Genomic DNA, 20,674 nt, shown 5'->3' with positions numbered 1-20,674 from the left:
TGTGTGTTTGTATATGTGTACACACCCACACACACACGTGTGTGTATGTGTGTGTGCGTGTGTGTGTGTGTGTGTGTGTGTTACGCTGCTGGTCAGCATCTGCTTGGCAGATGTGGTGTAGCGTATATGGATTTGTCCGAACGCAGTGACGCCTCCTAGAGCTACTGAAACTGAAACTGAAACTGAGCTGTCCCCACATACATGAAGTGGATTGAAGTGTCCAGAAAGGCAAGCATTCTGCCATCTTGCATTTCCATTCTTCAGCTTATTTTCACTTTCAGTTTCCACTCTCTCTCTCGCTTTTTCTCTCTCTTGCACACACACACACACACACACACACACACACACACACACACTGATGTTTCTTTTCAACAGTTGACTTTATTTTTGATTTATCACAGTGCTAGGATGTAAGTTAAAATCATTACACCATGTCAAAAATACTCATATAAAAAAAACAACACACAAAGAAATGTAATGCTGTCACACCATGAGTGAATAACTGATACATATGTTGTGGTGTATCACACATAATAATTATGTAAACTTGGACTCCTATCAATCAATACTTTCACACAGAACAAAAAGCAGAGATAAGGCAGGATGTGTTAAAGCAAAGCATAATCAGACTGTCCCCATGTAAAATGCTGTATGGTGACATAGTTTGTGCATCATTTCATGTGCAATGCTGGCACAGTTATTCACACATGTCTGCAGATCACACAGTTAGTATCTGTTTCAATCAATGATTTAAATGGGGAAAGGAATACAAAAAACATGCAACGACTCATCTACTTATCTACCAAAAAACACCAAAATCACAAACATCAAAATAGAATGCTGATCGGTAAACATGTTTTGATAAATTGCATAATGCTGGTGATGATGACTCGTAATTAAAAGAAACAACAAAAAAGGAATATAAAGAGTAAAAATGCAAACACATTATCTATGACCTTACTTCCCTTTCTGCTCTCCCCTACCTTCCCCCCTTCCAAAAATTCCGACATCCACAATATATGCATAGAAATAAACAAACCTGCCTTTTGCTGTGTGCGTATAAAAAAAATAACTGATTAAGAAACAGAAAACATCAACCCTGAAATGCAAAACAAAAAAAATTAATAGCAATTATGTTCCTCTGGTTATTGGTATAAAAAGAATCAGTCCATGCACTGGCCACAGCACTTTTTCTGGGTTTTGATGTGCTCAAGAATCATAATGATTTCATGTGCTGTCAGGCCCACAAACTGTATAAAGTTCATTTTAAGATTACTTGTTAGGCAACTGTTTGAACAGAGTGTCTTTGTCTTTTCTAGATTAATTGTACTTATTCCTTTTCAACCAACAATCGACAAAGCACACCTACGATTAAAAACACCCTGTATACACAGAAAATGGTACTTTAACTGATTTTCTTATTTTACAATACAGTAGTTTTAGTTTTTTGCTATTGAAATACAAAGAAAAAAGACCAAAACAAGTGCAGTAATACAGATAAAAAACCAAAAGAATTTACAATCATGATTAAACTATTTACACACAGAACGTTAAAGAAAATCACAGGATCACTGAATAACTGACTGGTGACAATGTTTACTTTCCATGTAACAATATAAAAAATATATTTATATGCATCTGAACCCCTCCCTGAATCTGTAATTAAACACATTATCAGTCATTGTTACCATTGTTACAATTAATGAAATGATACAGAATCTATTTCTTTGACTCTTGGTTGTAAATGCTTTAAGGTTTTGTCCATGAGTCATCTTTAAAAAAAAGTCTATTGGATCTGATCAAATGCAGGATCATGGAAAGCAGAATTGTTCATAACTATTTTAGTCTGTTTGCAGAATGTCTGTTCAGATTTCATTTACCATGCCTGACTATCCAAGAAATAGAGCTCTCATCTTTACTTCAAATTCCATGGGGTATGAGTTTGAGTCCTTATTGTGTCATGCCGGAAGGGAAAAACTATGTATTTGGTCTAGGTATTATCTGACCCCTCGACATCTTGTGAGCAATGAAGCAATGTGGGGGCAAAAAGATGGACTCACGAAGCTGGCCTCAAGAAATATGCAGCTTAATCTCACTGCTCCATAACAACAGGGTCATGCCAAAACAGTTACATGAAGGTTTCTCCAATTAGCTAGGAGAACAGTAATATGTCGGTTTTACGGAGATTTCTCTTAACAGCTTGGAAGAAAGGAGCATACCTTTTGTTTCCAGTGATACAGATTTTAGCCAGATCAATGAAAACTGTCACCCAGCATGAAGTCAGTATGGGACATTATGTATGTGGGCCAATCTGGGGGATTGCCAGGCTAATATAATATTGCTTTCTTCAACTTTCCACAGTGCACTGTGTAATTTGAGCCTGCATGAAATGCTCCATGAGAGAAATGTATCATTATATTTTCAAACTTATTTTCACAAATGAATGCATTATGTAAAGACAAAACACCGTTTTTCACCATCTCAAGAAAAAAATGCTGTAGAATATTCAAAAAGGTGTGATGGATAAAATCTGTAGGAGAGAGTACTTTCAGGATAATTTACAAACAAGGACCAAAAAAGTTCTTTCAAAAGTTGTTGTTTTTTTTCCATGACAAGGATCACTCACAAAAACTAGTCCTTTTCTTTTTCATTTCAATTAAACCTGAGAATCTGCACACTATTTCTCAGACTGCCAGGGGATGTTCTTTGGTGGCAACAAGGTTGGCTTGCACCTCATCCAGACAGTGGCGGAATGACTCCACACTAACGTGACCTTTTGGGTGCTCTTCTGCCACCTTGCGGTAAATAGACTCCAAGGTTTCTCCTGTCATCAGCACTCCGATGTTGCCAAAGATTTCCCTTATCTGCACACACAGCATCGTTACCATGAACATTTCACAAAATAATCATCTTCATCTGCATATAAAACATCGTCACCTTGAATGTTTCACAGAATAATCTTCATCTGCACAAAAAAACTATCACAGTGAATATCCTCATAAACATAAAATTTGTTTTGTGAAGTGAATCAGGAGTGAAAGGGCTGCATGTGAACATGGCCTACTATAAATTTGACTACAATAAATCCATCATTCTTTGCAACCTAAATATGTTCACTATTAATGTATTGCTTCATTTCTATCTAAAAATATCAGCAATGTTTGGACTGCCATGCACTTCCCCCAAGCTACTTTCAGTTCAGTTTCATGCCACAGCCAAGGTACACAAGGTACACACACACACACACACACACACACACACACACACATCCTTTCATCTTGTCAAGTTCACTCAGGCCTCACCTCCTCAAGACTTCGGGGAATCAGCAGGTCTTTCTCAAATACTCCACGCTGACTGTAGATTGAAGGGTTGGTCAGACCATAGGCATCGGATTCATCTCCATAGTTCTGACGATCATCAATGCGTCGGACACGAGGAGGCGCCAGGTCTGAGCGGATAGTTGGTATTCCGTACGTTCTGTAATCTGATGGCAGAAAACATCAGGAAGTTATATATCATACTGTCAGTCTACTTATTAAAATGTACACAAAGGAAGTCAAAAACAAGTTCACCAAATGGAAACCAAACGCAGTAAAAGAAAAGGAACAATTATGTATCAAATACAAGAGTAGGACTGACTGTGTTTTGTAACATTGAAAAAATTGTCCACCCATCTTTCATATGAACAGATATGATAGTCAAGAAACAACCAATTTCCTGCAGTCAGGTATGTCTTTTCAGTGATTTTCACCAGTCACTATCTCCAAAGTCTTTTCAGGCAGCTTAAAAGCAAAGAGTGAAAATTAAAAAATAAAATAAAATAAAGTACAGTGAAACTGAAAAAGTTCAGTACAGAAAAATGGCTTTATTTTGATGAAAACTGAAGTCTGATAATAAAAGAGGGTTGGTGGAATGGGGATGGTATATATATTCATATGAATCTGCTTCCTTTTTTCATTATCATTTTTTTAAACTGATGTGGTGTAGCTGTTTATGGATCAGTCTGCAAACTTTGACACCTCCTTGAAACTGAAACTCAAAATGCAGGCAACAACAGTTCAGTGGTTTGTGTGAAAGAGATAGAGTGTTGGTGAAGTGAAGTTCCCTGTAAGGTGGGGAAAAAAAACGGGTGGTAGGGAGTATAGAGGGGGAATCTGGAGTGGTGGCCTTGTGGCAACACGCCTGCATTGGTAGCAAGAGAATCTGAGTGCACAGGATCAAATCTCATGCTCCAGAGTATTTTCTCCCACTCCACTTGACCTTGAGTGGTGATCTGGATGCTAGTCATTTGAATGAGATGATAAACCAAGGTCCCATGTGTAGCATGCACTTAATGCATGTAAAAGAACCCACAGCAACAAAAGTGTTCCTGGCAAAATTCTGTAGAAAAAAATCCATTTTAACAGGAAAACAAAAACACCTGGCAGGCAGAAAAACAGAGTGGAACTGCACTGTAGCAACACATTCTCCCTGGGCACAGCAGCCTGAATTCCTCACAAAGGAATCTGTTGTTGCAAAAAAGTGATACAATGTTATGCAATGCAATGCAGTGCAATGCAACACAATGCAATACAATACAATGCAACACAATGCAATACGATACAATGCAATACAATGCACAATACAATACAATACAATACAATATGATAGGATTCAACACACCACACTACACCACACTACACTACAACACAACACAACACAACACAGCACAACACAACACAGCACAACACAACACAACACAACACAACACAACACAACATAACACAACACAACACGACACAATCTGAAATCAAAACTCTCTCATCCCTTTTCACTCACTTCTGGTGTCGGTGCTGTTGGGTCCGACCACAGCGTTGATCATGTTGGCGCTGGTTGAGTGGTTGCCGATGGAGCGGTCAATTTGCTTCTGCAGGCGGCGGGGAGTGGTCTCCGCGCTCTGAGGGGTGCGCTGTCTGAGGTCACCAGGCTGCACCAGCTCAGTTTTCTCCCCTGTTTTCAGGTCAGTGGCGGGCTCTTTTGTTTTCTCCATGTCTGAAACCCAGCAAAAGACCGTAAAGAATACAGAATGCTTTATTTCAGAGAAATTCATTTGTGGTGTACGTCATGTTAACAAAGTACAAGAATCACAGTCAGTACAGAATACAGAATTCTTTATTACCTCATTTACGTGAAATTCATTTGTGGTGTATGTCATGTTAACAAAGTACAAGAATCACAGTCAGAACAGAATACAGAATTCTTTATTACCTCATTTACCTGAAATTCATTTGTGGTGTGTGTCATGGTGGTAACAAAGTACAAGAATCACAGTCAGTACAGAATACAGAATTCTTTATTATCTCATTTACGTGAAATTCATTTGTGGTGTGTGTCATGTTAACAAAGTACAAGAATCACAGTCAGTACAGAATACAGAATGCTTTATTATCTCATTTACGTGAAATTCATTTGTGGTGTACATCATGTTAACAAAGTACAAGAATCACAGTCAGAACAGAATACAGAATGCTTTATCATCTCATTTACATGAAATTCATTTGTGGTGTGTGTCATGTTAACAAAGTACAAGAATCACAGTCAGAACAGAATACAGAATGCTTTATTATCTCATTGACGTGAAATTCACTTGTGGTGTACATCATGTTAACAAAGTACAAGAATCACAGTCATTAAATATGAATACTTAAAAAACATAAAATGTTTAAGTGATTAAGTTGGTGTAAACATCATATACAACCATCACATCATCAGTGACTGATCTGTCTGGTTGGTGAGTCACTGCTCTCTTGGAAGAGGGTGGATTCAATGATGATTTTTTTTTTTTTTTAATGGTTTGGTAAATTTATTTCAATCCATATTTCTCATTAACATGAGCATATATTTACATGGAAGACTCATTTTGTGTTCCCATTAAAGACGACCATGCACACATTCAGACACACACTCTCTCTGTCTCTGTCTGTCTGTCTCTTTTCTCTCTGTGTGTGTGTGTGTGTGTGTGTGTGTGTGTGTGTGTGTGTGTGTGTGTGTGTGTGTGTGTGTGTGTGTGTTTGTGTTCATGTGTGTGTGTGTGTGTATTGTGTGTCTTTGTGTGTCTTTGTGTGTGTATGTATGTACATGAACACAACAGTGTATGTGTTTGCATGAGTCTGTGCACATATGTGTACATATATGTATGTGTATGTGTGTATGTGTGTGCATGCATACATGTATGAATGAGCAAGTGGAAATAATGTTAGTGAATTAAACATGCAATATATGCGAAACCAACACCAGCAACAAGAACAGCAACAATAACACCACAACCATCACTGTCACTACGACAAGAATTACAACTGAAACAACAAGCAAACAGCAACAACAACAACAAGAAAGGCAACTTACATGGAACATCAGCAAATCCAGATGGTAACTTTTCCTTCCAGTTCAAGAAGTTGGCAAACTCCAGATAGTTGATCTGCCCATCCCGATCAGCATCACAGTAATCAAAGACTTGTTCCAACAGCCACACATCGATTGGCAAGTCAAACCTTTGGCAAACGTCACGCAGGTCTTCAATATCAATCTTGCCTTTGCCCTCCTGAAGGAAAAAAACAACACACACAAAAAACCCACTTCAGATAACATAGGAAATGAGAAAACTTTTTCTTCCAAAGAGTAATCTGTATTCGTTTAAATGGTTATTACACAAAAGTCATACTAAATGATTCTTTTTATATACAACAGGTTTTATCTTGCTGCCACTGCAGTAAATTCACAAGAAAATACATTATAAAATGACCAGTCAGATTTAAAATAAAATCTTTCTATTGACTAAGTGAAACAGTGTGACACTGAAAGCCTTTATGTTTAAAAATATAAATGGATGTTTCTCTTTTTTTTTTTCCTTCATGGCATCCATCCCTCTGCATTACTGTATACTGAATTAAAGGTAGTGAAGTGACAGAGAATTTTTTCAGTCATCATTAGTATTGGTTGTCAATCCTGGCTTCATCTCATCCACCTTCATTCTGTTCGTCATCACCATCATCCCGTTTCTGAGACAGTTCCATATTGTTAGTATTATCTACCCCCTCTCACCAGCTCCATTCTTCCTCTGACACTCAACTTCTCAGGATACCTCACGTCAGAAGTAAGACCTATGGACACATATTGTTTTCTTTTCAATCGCCAAAGACGTGGAACAAGCTCCCTGATAACCTCCGTCATTCTGATTCCCTTGCATCTTTTAAATCTCGTCTCAAAACTCACCTTTTCCCTCAGCAGTAAGTTCAATTGTGGCAGGTCCACTTCCTTTGTGTTAGCTGTGCTTGACTATGTGTGTATACATATGTATGTGTACATAACTACATGCATGTATATGAATGTGTTTTGTGTGTGCGTGTGTTTATGTAAGTTTGTGCCTGCCTATGTGTGCATATGTGTTAGGGTATTTGTTAGATACACATGTATGTTAAAATGTATGTATGCAGTGTGTGTGTGTGTGTATGTGTGTGTGTGTGTGTGTGTGTGTGTGTGTGTGTGTGTGTGTGTGTGTGTGTGTGTGTAGTCACATTTTGGTGTGTGCGTGTAACATAGATGTAATGTTTTATGTTAACAAAAGCGTTTTTGTAAAGCACCAAGAGCAGATTTCTGGATAGTGTGCTATATAAGTATCAATTATTATTATTATTATTATTATTATTATTATTATTATTATTATTATTATTATTATTATTATTATCTAAAGAACTGGAATTGATTCTCATAAACAAATTAGGAGTCAAATCAAATAGATTCATATGTATGACTTTTTTTCATCTGTCATGCGTAAATGTGTTTAAGATTTTGATGAATCATCATCTTTTGTTGAAAACATCTAATGCTTGTGAAAGAGTGCTTGTGGTTCTTAATTCTTTATCAATAGTATCATTAATGTTACCTTTTTGTCAAGGAAAAAACATATAAGCATAATTTCCAAACTACCTAAGCTGTTCCCTCTCTCACTGCTAGCATAAACACAGCTGCCTGTCTGCAAAACCATCACAGACACAAAAACTTTGAGATAATCAAGTTCACATGATCATATTTCAGATATGTCTGTCTTGTCTTCCTCCCTTCTCCATCAACTCTGTGAAGAGTCACTGGAGCTCCATACAGAACTGTTCACCAGATTCCTCCAGATCTGTCAGTTGTGTGTCTTCTTCTTCTTCTGCGTTCACTCGTATGCACACGAGTGGGCTTTTATGTGTATGACCATTTTTACCACACCATGTAGGCAGCCATACTCCATTTTCGGTGGTGTGCATGCTGGGTATGTTCTTGTTTCCATAACCCACCGAACGCTGACATGGATTACAGGATCTTTAACGTGCGTATTTGATCTTCTGCTTGCATATACACACGAAGGGGGTTCAGGCACTAGCAGGTCTGCACATATGTTGACCTGGGAGATCGTAAAAATCTCCACCCTTTACCCACCAGGCACCGTCACTGTGATTCGAACCCGGGACCCTCAGATTGACAGTCCAACGATTTAACCACTCAGCTATTGCTCCCGTCAGTTGTGTGTCAAAGTCTGGGTCTCTACAACACAGAGGCTATATAACAGCTATTCTCAGGAAGAGCATCACACACCTTGTCATAGAAGCGGAAGGCCCGAATCAGGTCAGGGAAGTTGTGGTAGTTGAGCTTCTTCAACTGCTGCCTCATGGCTGCCACCAGGCCACGCTGCTGGTCACGTCCGCGCAGGTAAGTTCCAGGGATGCGGTTGTGAAGGAGATCACCTGCTCCGTACTCATCGGGCTTCAACAGGATGCCAAAGGTGTGGTCAGGGTCCACCTTCAGTGTGTCCTTGATCCTGTGAAAGAACAAATAAAGCATGTATGTCTGATGAACATTTACACTGACTCACAGACGTACATGCCCACACTGGGATTTATTGATGCAACACAACTTAAATACAACAAAAAAGAACATGCATGCCAACTGAAAAAAAAATCTTAAACAAATGTCTTCATCATAGTAAAAACAAATAATAAAAGGATTCTTAAATTTGATTATTCTGTATTAATTGCTGTTTAAATAGGGACTTTTTGGTTTCTTTTTAAATTCCAACTATTCAATTCTGATTGCTGTTAAAAAGGGGGTTACTGGGGTGGGTTTTTTTTCAATTTCCAGTTAGATTATTCACTACTTATTGCTGTTCAAAAAGGGAATATTGACTTTCTTTTTATATTCCAATTATTCCATACTGATTGCTCTTTAAAAAAAGAAAAGAAAAAAAAGAAGAAAAAAAAAGAGGCTGTTGAGTTTCCTTTTAGATTTCAATCAGGTTATTCTTACTGAATGTTGTTTTAAAAGAGATTATTGAGTTTCTTTTTAGATTCCAGTTTTAATATTCTAAGTTGACTGTTGTTTAAAAAGGGGCTATTGAGTTCCTTTTTAAATTCCAGTTAGAGTATTTTGAAATGAATGCTTTTTATAAAGAGGCTATTGGTTTCTTTTTTTTATATTCCAGGTAGATTATTCTATACTAATTGCTTTTTAAAAAGAGGCTGCCACTCTAACTGAATGACACAGAGCACAACCTATCCTGAGGTTATTCACACACTTACGGATCATGAACCTTCCCAAGTTGTGGCTGTGTCTTTTCCCGGAAATCATCCACCCTCTTGGACACGATCTTGGAAGCTTTGTCTTGCTCTGTCTCGTAGGTCCACTTCAGAGTGTTGCGCACCATTTTCCCAGTGACATCATGAGGGGTTGGCTTGCCGAATCTGCTGTTAGGGTTGAACTCTGGAAGCGTATAACTTCGGTTGACGCGTTCACCCACGTAGTAGTCTTTGTGGGTGAAGATGTACTTGTCATGGGCCACAGAGGATTCGTCTTCCACATCAGCATAGGTTTTGTTTGGGTTGATCAGCCCACCTGCCCCTGCGTCTGTGTCAAAAATCTCAACATGAATGATGTTATCAACCATGACTATCTCTATTCACTAGATGATGTTGCTGATATTCTTTACGGAAATATCACAACATCAATGACATCAGCAATACTGACTACCTCTACTTACTGACATGCACACACAGTTTCACTTTCAGTTTCTCAAGGAGGCGTCACCGCGTTCAGATGAATCCATATACGCTACACCACATCTGCTAGGCAGATGCCTGACAGCAGCATAACCCAGTGCGCTTGTCAGGCCTTGAGTCCATGATTATATATTTCTGTACCTATGAGCGTGGATCTCTTTGTACATAATTTTGCCAGAGGACAACACTCTTGTTGCCATGGGTTCTTTTTCAGTGCGCTAAGTGTGTGCTGCACATGAGACCTCGGTTTATTGTCTCATCTGAAAGACTAGACACTCAGTTTGATTTTCTGGTCAAACTTGGAATAAAGGGCAAGAGTGGGATTCAAACCCACACCCTCACTGACTCTCTGTATTGGCAGCTGAGCATCTTAACCATTCTGCCACCTTCCTCCTATGCACATGCAAACACACACACACATAACAATACACATTCAAGCACTGATGTAAACACAAATGAACAAATATCTAGTGTTTTTGCATCATATTTCATCTTTCCATGAAAAGTTTCCTGAAAAAGCATACTGGGCTGAGTATTAAAAATATTCTTTTTTTTTTCTTTTCATTCTCTAATCTATCAACCAACCAGCTTTTCAACCATATGATGTACATTTGCATGCATAAATCCACACACGACTGGCTTCTAAACTTATCTCATTTGAGTTTTGCACTCTAATAAAATGATTAAAGTCACAACAGAAATAGCAGTCAGAATAATCGTCACAACAGAAATAAAACAACGGCTTGCAAAGAAATACAGTCAGCACAGACAACAGTTGACATCAACAACATAAAACAGCAGCTTGAACAGCAAAATCAATTAATATGACCTATACAATTCAACATAGCACAAATTTATTGACAGAATATTTTACCCAGTTCTGTAGGGATCCCAAAGGTGAATTTGAGTGGGTCCAGTCCCTGAGGCATTCCTGTGCGCTGATCATGCGAGACTCCCAGTGGGGCACGCACATGGCTTGCATAGTGCTTCTCTTTTCTGTCAATGATTTTCTGCTGGAACAGGGTCTTGGGCTGAGGGTTGACAAGTTCTCCGGAAGTGAAAGAGGGATGTGTGTTCACACCATGGCGCATCTCCTCTGCCCACTTGTTATGAGGATCGTAGGTTTTGCCATAGAAGATCGTCTTCTTTCCGGCGTCAGGACGAAAAGTTCCACGAAACCGCCTAATGATTTCTGGACTGTCAGGCTGCAAACAGAAATTTAAGTGAAAAGACATTATCAGTGAACTGTACTTTGCCATGTACTCACAGACCATGGATGAAATGAGGTCAAATTCCTGACTGCACTGGTAATTCATTGTTTCCTTCTTATCTAAAAATATCACGACAATGATTTCCTCCAAGCTACTTTCATTTCAGTTTCCTGCCACAGCCAGGGTGATCACACATGCAAACACACACAAACACACTCACACACACGCGCAAGTTTCAAGTTTCAAGTTTTAATTATCCTTTCACTCCTATTTCACTCCTACTGGAGTATGGAGGATTACTGCACACACACACACGCTTGCACACACCCACACACACACACATACACACACAAACACAAAAACACATACACACACACACACACACACACACGCATGCATGCACACACACACACATACACGCACACATATGCTCACATATGCTCATACACATACACACACACACACACATGTGCGTGCATGCACACATACACACACATATACACACACACAAACACACACACACATGCGAACACACACACACACAAACACACACACACACACACACAGACAGACGCACGCACAGACACACAGACACACACACACACACACACACACATGCTCAAACACACACACACACACACACACACACACACACACACACACACACACACACGTCTAAAATCACTTTGGTGAAAAACTAATGACCTACCAACCAACACACACACACACACACACTCACACACGTATACACACACGTCTAAAGTGAATTTTGTGAACAAAATGTTAAATCAATGACCAATCAACCAACACACACACACACACACACACACACACACACACACACACACATACACAGACCCCCTCCCCCCAACCACACACAGACCCACCTGCCCACACACACACACACACACACACACACACACACACACACACACACACAAATGCAAACAACAAATTTCACTCACTCTCTCTTGTTTAGGCTTTAGGCATCCAGCTGCAGTGTCACCAGAGGCAGTCAACTTTCCAGCCTGAAAGTGAAAATCAGAATTAAAAAATCAATCAGAAAAAAAATATTGTTACCCAACTACACATATCTGATATTCAATAATCGTCCGTATTTGTTAGCATTCTGCACAATAATTGATCCTTTTGTCACGACCAGTTGATTACACTGCAAACATCCAGTCGCCTGTTGCATGATTTTGCACGATGTGGAGGTGTGATGATGAGTTACTTTATTATCATTTATTCACTGGCCCTTCCAGGATTTTCCATATTTTGAAGTCCATGTGGAGTGTTTACCTAGATGCTGCTTAGTGTGGCACTACTCATATTTTTGTTGTCTTTTTCTATCTGCAAGTGTATTTGTTTTACTGTCAACATAGATTTTCTTCAGAATTTTGCATCATTATGCCTTGAATGGGTTTTTCTAAATAGTCTAAATGTCTTGTCATTTCATCCTGATAACTGCCATCCAGACCAGTTGGAAGGGGAAGCAAACACCTTTATATGCTTATGGGACTGACACTCGATCATTTCTTCAGTTTGAGGTGTGCCACTTGGCCACCCCTGCACATGGTTTTGCCTGTAACTGTCTGTGTGACAACTTAATTCATGGACTTATAGTTCTTCAGTGGTGATATTACAACAATTGTACTGCTTGTGGAAGTTTTGAGATTGCCGTGTTGGCTTTATTTTTCAATGGTACTATCGATGGCTTTCCGATATATGTTTACTGCTTATGAATTTCAAGTATGACCCTCAATCTATCTGCTGAGATTTCAGAATATGACACTTCATCACACACACACACACACACACACACACACACACACACATGCATGCGCGCGCGCACATATATGGTACACAATAGTATCATCAAAACTATATCTTAAACTGAAAGACCTCTCGTTGCCTGAATCAAGTTGTGCATGGATCCTAAATTTTCTAAGATGCAGACCGCAAGTTGTTAAAGTTGGTGACCTCAACTCCTCCACATGCATTCTCAACATAGGCACCCCACAGGGATGTGTTCTATCCCCACTGTTGTACCCACTATTCACACATGACTGTGCAACTCGAAATGAATGTAATACCATAGTCAAGTTTGCCAAGGATACTACTCTAGAAGGGCTGATTACGAACAGTGATGAGTCAAAATATAGGGAAGAAGTACTAGAACTTGTCAGCTGGTGTGATCAAAACAACTTAGAACTCAACGTATCAAAAACAAAACAATTAATTTTAGATTTCAGGAAGACCAGATCTGACACCTTACCACTTGTCATTAAAGACAAGCAAGTAGAGATCATCAGTGAATTTGAATTTCTCGGACTGATCATTTCCAACAATTTGAAATAGGAGAAAAATATGGAAAAAATTGTTAAGAAAGCACAACAGCGCCTGTACTTTCTTCGGCGCCTTGAAAAGTTCAGAATTAGAAAAGAAATCATGGTTGATTTCTACTGAGCAGTCATTGAAAGTGTGCTAACCTTCGCTATTACTGTTTGGTACGGAAACATTTCCAAGGCAGAAGTTGCAGCCCTTAACAGAATTGTAAAAACTGCCACCAAGATTACCGGGGCTGATCTACCTTCTCTAGAAGACATATATTATAAGCAGCTACTCAGAAAAACAAAATCAATCAGCCAGGATGAATCACATCCAGCTTTGGGGATTTTTGAGATGCTCCCCTCTGGTCGACAGTACAGAAGTATAAGGATGGAAACCAATCACTTTGCCAATAGCTTTTTCCCCAAAGCAGTCAATGCCCTGTCTCTCGAACAAATCCAGTATGATAAATAGAATTGTGCAATCAACAACCATCTACTTGAAGACCTAGTCATCAGCCCCATCCACATGTAATATGCAGCTTCTTTTCAAACGTGTGTGTGTGTGAGAGAGAGAGAGAGAGAGAGAGAGAGAGAGAGAGACAGTGTGTGTGTGTGTGTGTGTGTGTGTGTGTGTGTGTGTGCAGTGCATGCATGTGTGAGTATGCACAAGTTTTTAGATTGATATGCACTTGTATGTATCCTAATTTCTACTGTATCTGTGTTTGTGTAAGATATTTCGATTTATGTTCGTACCTTGTTATGGACTATCCCCCCAATATTCCTTGTGACCCCCATACACTTGGTAATAATGACATATTATATTCCTCTATTCTATTTGATATATATATGTATGCATGTGTGTGTGTGTGTGTGTGTGTGTGTGTGTGTGTGTGTGTGTGTGTGTGTGTGTTGTTTTGTTTTGTTTTTTATGGATAAGTACATAAGCAGATAAAATCAAACATCATTCGTGAAAAGATATTTAAAAAAAACCACAAAAAAACAAACAAACAAACAAAAAACACAAAAAACCCGCATCTGACTGATATGGCGTTGATAACTAATATTGTTACATGGATCGCTGCCTTTGGACATTATCTTCACTTACCGCTCTGAGAGAAGGTGTCCAGTCTCGAAATTTGCCTTCATAGATGCTGTGAGTTTGAATATTCGGTAGGCGAACTGTCTGTGCCGACATTTTCGCTCTTGTTCGGGAGTTTGCTGAGCAGTCAGTGGTATCAAGGTAGGTAGGTGATCGGCTCAGACAGCACCTTGTCAGCGAGCACCCATTACTGCTGTTGTTCCTGGCAACCGAACAAGCCACATCCGCTTCACTGCGCCAAGTGGGAATAAAGAAAAGTAAGAATAAAGCATTTGTCGCTGAATACACACACAAACACACACACACACACACACACACGTGTGTGTGTGTGTGTGTGTGTGTGTGTGTGTGTGTGTGTGTGTGTGTGTGTGTGTGTGTGTGTGTGTGTGTGTGTGTGTGTGTGTGCGCGTGCGTGCGTGCGTGTGTGTGTGTGTGTGTGTGTGTGTGTGTGTGCAACGTTATCCGGCCGTAGTGACTCTCTCTCTCTCTCTCTCTCTCTCTCTCTCTCTCTCTCTCTCTTCCATTCTAATTCACGTTTTCTTCTCTCTCCCCATCTCTATCTTCCCTTTCTTTCTTGCAAGTTTTTTTTAACAAGTTTGCGTTTTCTATCTCAGTCTCCCATATGCCTGTATTATCTATACATGTCTTTGTATGTGCATATACTTACTTTTAAATGTGATGTGCATGATTATTATTGGGCTGTAGTCGTGAATAAGACTTGAACTCGATCTTTGTAGACGTTTGAGGCCTTGGTAGGCCTGTTCGTCATTCTGTTGGTAATATATATTTTTTATATTCAGTTGAAAAAAAAAAAGACTTTTGGTGGCATGCGTGGACAACTACGTGCAGCAGCATATTGGATTGTAAAGTGAGGGTAGGGTGGCCCAAAAGTGCCGGCGTCAAGTCTTTTCTTGAAAGTCATGAGTGTTTGCGCCATTACGACCGTCAGTGTCCGTACTATCAAGTTCCAGGTTCCGCGGTTTACAACATGTCCGACTGTAAAGACTATGGATCTTCGTCTTACGTACGGTTCTGTCTACAGTGAGATTTACTCAGCTGGTTCCTCTGACTTCCAGGCTACTGTTGGAGCGTGCGATATGAGGTCCCCGAGTCTGGGGATCAGTGAATTTGCCACGGTCAGTACAACTGAGTCGATCAAATTACCGCGGCGTTTGCGTTTCGGTGATTTCTAGTACGACATGATATGAGTAGTTGGCGCTAGTGTCCTTCAAGGAGGCGATGAGTTTCGTTGCTCGACGCTGCACGTCTCCCACTGATCCCACTGCGCAACGTTTTCAGGTGTGTCAGTGGCTGTATTGGTGCCACTGAACTGAACCACTGCCAGTGAACGGCCGTACTCCAGGATGGGTCTAAAGGGTCACGTTTTGAAGAGTCAGTTGTGCATGGGTCCTCTGAGAGGCCGGGTGGACAGTTAGTGTTCCTTGATCGGGTCAATCCAACTCTTCTCTCGGTTGTCAGTCTTGGCTGTAATCTTCGCTACATCAGTGGTCAGTCTAAAACTCAACCGTGATTTGTTCAGGTCCACATATACTCCGAGATCCTTTTCAACCTCACTTTATGTCAAATGTATGGTACAGTTCTCTTCAGTCATCTTTGCGGCCATTTTTTAGCAGTCACGTGATAGATACAGTAGTCTCTGCTTTCTTATTGCCTTGTTCTTGAACGTCAGCCCTGCCACTGTTCAGAAACATGTAGCATGGTCACGTCAGTGACTCTTCAGTTCCCGTGTGCCGCCAGCCCGTCTCTACTCACTGCAGGCTCTCCGCACTGACAATCTCCGCGGCGCCTGTGTTTCACTGGCTGAGTAGTGTAAGTGCAAGACTGATCCACTGCTACGGCAAGACCGTCTTGGTATTATGTCCTCTGAATCGGTAGGATTTCTCTGGTGCTGAACGAGAAATGCATATTCATATCATATTATATATCAATATCAAGGCGTGCAGGCCTGACACGGGGCCTTTTGCCCGCTTGAAGTGGGGAAGAAAAAGAGAGTCCCCACATAAAATTATGTCTGGTGCATTTTTCAACACTGAGTGCGCAATGCTTGAAAAATCAATAAATATGTAAACTGTGAGTTTTGTATTTAAAATTTTGTAAACGAATATCAAGATAATTTTAAAATGTATTCACTGTTCCTACGGAAACAACGTCTTGTAACAAATTATTCCAAACACTTGTTACTCTGTTAGTAAAGAAATGTGCAAATCTGGAAGTTTTTACTGACTGAAACTTTTAATAGTTTGTAGGAATGGCCTCTTGTAGCACTGTTCTCATTCAATGTAAACAAAGAGTTTATAGTTCTGCTGTTATATAATCCATGAGTCATTTTATACATCTCTATTAAACTGTCACCACGCAGTCTTCTATATTCTAAACTAGGTAACTGAAGTGCTTGCAACCTATTTTCATAGTCCATATCAGCAAAGCCAATGATTCTTTTAGTAAATCTTCGTTGAACATTTTCAGTACTGTCTGTATGTTTCATTAAGCCCGTATTCCAAACAACTTTCCCATATTCTAAGACTGGCCTGACTAATGACTTAAATAATGGCACCATAATGTCTTTACTTTTACACTGTATATTCCCAACTAACATTCCAGTCAATCTAATGGCTTTTTTTTAATGGTTTCATTAACATGAACATCAAAAGAGAGACCAGAGTCAACAATGACTCCAAGATCTCTCTCCAATGAAGTCTCCTGCAAGTCCGTACCATCCATATAATACTTATAATGTGGATTATTTCTGCCTACGTGTAAAACTTTACATTTATTGCTATTAAATTTAATTTGCCATCTCATTATTAGTCCAGTGTACTAAATTATCAATACTAACTTGTAACTTCAATCTACCAACATCAGAATCTACTTCCTCATAGATCTTTGTATCATCTGCAAAGATTTTCACAAAACAGTCTAGTATATCAGGCATGTCATTTATATAATATACAAAGAGTGTGGGCCCCAAGACACTGCCTTGAGGAACACCGCCACTCACCTTTACAGGACACGATGACTCAGTCCCTACTGATACATACTGTGTTCTCTCATATAAGAAGTCTTTTATCCATTCCAACAATTTACCACAAATACCGTACCTTTGCAATTTAACAATTAATCTATTATGTGGAACTTTATCGAACGCCTTCTGTAAGTCCAGATAAATTGCATCCATTGGTTTATTGTTTTTAAGTGACTGCATCCATTCATGTAAAGTATTCAGCAACTGAGTCACACAGGATCTACCACTGGTAAAGCCAAACTGATAATCAGACAATAAGTCGTTATCAATCAAATGTTTATTCAAAGTATCACGTATGAAACCTTCAAAAACTTTACATACAACCGATGTCAAACTTACTGGTCGATAGTTTCCAGGGTCTTGTTTGTTACCTTTCTTAAATATTGGTTTTACTATTGCTACTTTCCATGCCTGTGGGATCTTACCATGTGATACAGTTTTAACAAACAGAATCTTTAAAGGAATAGCTAAACTATTATGCAATTCTTTTAGCAAATAAGAGTGTATTCCATCAGGACCAATGGCTTTATTTACCTTTAACTGTGAAAGTTTGTCACTAATCATCTTTTCTGAAACTTCAACATAATCTGTTGAAGCCTTGCATTATGACTCAAAAGAAGGAATATTGGTGACATCTTCCACTGTGAAAACACTAGAGAAAAACAAATTTTGGACCTCAGCCTTTTCTTTGTCATTATTAGTTAAAGTTCCACCATGTGTTCTTTAGTTCGGAATGATCTCCTTTGGTTTAGTTCGTGATGCAATATAATTAAACAAGCTCTTTGGGTCACTTTTTATGTTCTTTGCAATAGACATCTCTTTTTCCTTGGTAGCCTTTCGTAATGCCCTCTTAACCTGATTCCGAGCATGTGCATAAGCATTATAATTTTCAGTCGTCCTGTACTTCTTATACCATCTGAAAGTCTTTCTTTTCAATCTCATCTTTTCCAAAACAGATAGTGGGACAGTCTTTTTGTAACTTTTGCTTCCAGTCCAAAACTCTTTAGATAGCCCATACTTATCTTGTAATTCCTTCAATTTATCAGTAATGCAAGACCAACACTCATCCACAGATTTGAATTCCAAAGTCTTTCCAATTTATGTCACCCAATGCATTCCTCATTGTATCATAATCACCTTTATTAAAAAAAAAAAAATAATAATAATAAAAAGAAAAAAAAAAGTCTGCCTTTCGACTTATCAGGTAGTGAAAGACCAAGATCAACTTCAAAAGTAATACTAGAATGGTGAATTTTACCTATAGGGGGATGATATAAAACGTTATAAACCAAGTTATCTCTATTTGCAAAAACCAAATCCAAAATATTTGCTGTTTGATTACCACGAAAATGTGTTGGTTCCATAACAAACTGTACCACAAATTTATCTTGCAATACTTTCAGAAATTTTGAAGCAGGATGGTCTATGTGTTTGGTACACACTTCTTGTTCCCAATCGATATCTGGATTATTAAAATCACCCATCAACACTTTGTTACCTGTGCCTTCAAAAAACAGCGATACACATTTTTTAAATTTCTTATTTTCTTCTGATGAACTACTGGGAGATCTATATGCAACTCCAACTTTTAATTCCTCATTATCAAGTGCAATGGAGCAAAAGACAGACGGACTGAAGACTTCTTCCAGCTGTGTATTACTGACGCACCACATTCAGATTCGTCTTTGCAAACAAGCCTACCACCCGCCCAACCTCATTAGTATATAAAACATATCCATCAATTACAGGTTCCCATCCACAGTCAGGTCTCGGGGTCTTTGGCTTCAGTTCAGTAACTGCAATAATGTCAGGATTTAAATCCCAAACCAAAGCATTCAGCTAAGTGGTTTTTGTTTCCAATACTATCAGCGTTTAATAATAAAAGCTTCAGACCTTCAGGACTGTAACTATCACCTCTTACATTACCATTACTCTTGTTATTTGTAACCGTTTCAGGTCTTTTTTTTTTTTTTTTTTTAATTTACACTACCGTTACATTATTTACAGCATTTCTTTTGGTATTCTTGAGTCAGTGCTCTGAGCTTGGCACACCAGTGTTACCAGCTCTGTCATTTTCATCCTAGCCGGGTTTGGGTCTGGGAATGATTTTACCATTTCCGATGATGACATCCAATCCTTCCTCTTCCCCGGCGAGTCTGCCTTTTCATCTCCATGTACAGTTTTTTGTCACCTTCTCTTTATTTTTTTACGGGTCTTATCTGGTGCAATAACCATTTTGCGGAAAGAGTGTTTCTTATGGTTTCTGATGTGTTTTGATTCAGTTTCAGTGTCAAAGACCATCTCTTTGGAACTAACATCAGGGAAAATTATTTTGATTGGTCTGGGCTTCCTGGCAGAACTGATTTTTCTCATGCTTTCTTCGCATGACCTTAAATTCTGCTAGTTCTGGTGCCACACCAGGGCAAATCTCTTGGCACATATCCATTTTGGCATGTTACAAGTTTCAAAAACTGATACGCGAAACTGACTCGGAGGAATCTCCGTCACTGGCACCGTGACGGCCGTGAAGCGCGGGCAAGACGGCAAGTTAATTTAGTCGTGGAATTGCTCCACTTACCCGACCACACATGAACAGCCTACTCAGTTAAAAACAGCCAACTGAACACTGCATGCCATCTGTTTTGCCCCTCATCGTAGGGCAGCGGTTCCGTGAGAACCAATAAGTTATAAGAAGGCTCTGTATAACCGTCATCAGTTGCACGGGCTACTGAGCGGCATCACAGCCCGCCACACCTGTGGTCCGAGTCGGAAATCTTGACTATGACTGATTAGCCGCTTTTTATCGATAAATCACTGATTCAAAAAAAGTTTTCTTTGAACCCCATGCAACAACCTGAAATCGAAAAGAAAAGAAAAACTACTATCTTTTGATGATGACTTGGCCGCTGAATGCA

The 20,674-nt window shown here is 39.3% G+C and overlaps 1 protein-coding gene across 1 annotated transcript; it reads right to left on the bottom strand.

Moving 5' to 3' along the window:
- Positions 1–361: 361 nt before the first annotated feature.
- LOC143287647 (EF-hand domain-containing family member B-like) lies at positions 362–14,924 on the bottom strand. Its single transcript, XM_076595781.1, has 9 exons — positions 14,723–14,924; positions 12,250–12,312; positions 10,948–11,278; positions 9,597–9,921; positions 8,617–8,839; positions 6,385–6,580; positions 4,819–5,031; positions 3,303–3,484; positions 362–2,864 (listed from the first exon to the last, which is right to left on the bottom strand). The coding sequence occupies exons 1-9, from the start codon at positions 14,810–14,812 to the stop codon at positions 2,685–2,687; spliced, it is 1,803 nt and encodes a 600-aa protein (XP_076451896.1). The 5' UTR covers positions 14,813–14,924; the 3' UTR covers positions 362–2,684.
- Between the last annotated feature and the right edge of the window lie 5,750 nt (positions 14,925–20,674).

Source organism: Babylonia areolata, chromosome 1, assembly GCF_041734735.1.
Source record: "Babylonia areolata isolate BAREFJ2019XMU chromosome 1, ASM4173473v1, whole genome shotgun sequence".
Classification (NCBI taxonomy): domain Eukaryota; kingdom Metazoa; phylum Mollusca; class Gastropoda; order Neogastropoda; family Buccinidae; genus Babylonia; species Babylonia areolata.
The sequence above is the reverse complement of the archived record's forward strand: the minus strand, read 5'-3'. Positions and strand labels throughout refer to the sequence as shown.

What these genes read in the sequence shown, in the direction of transcription:
- LOC143287647 (XM_076595781.1), bottom strand. Translation starts at nt 14,812, where the DNA reads ATGTCGGCACAGACAGTTCGCCTACCGAATATTCAAACTCACAGCATC. An exon ending in CTTGGGAAGGTTCATGATCC is followed by an intron (nt 8,840 to 9,596) that starts GTAAGTGTGTGA and finishes GTTCTTTCACAG; the next exon opens with GATCAAGGACACACTGAAGG. An exon ending in CCTTCCGCTTCTATGACAAG is followed by an intron (nt 6,581 to 8,616) that starts GTGTGTGATGCT and finishes TTTTTCCTTCAG; the next exon opens with GAGGGCAAAGGCAAGATTGA.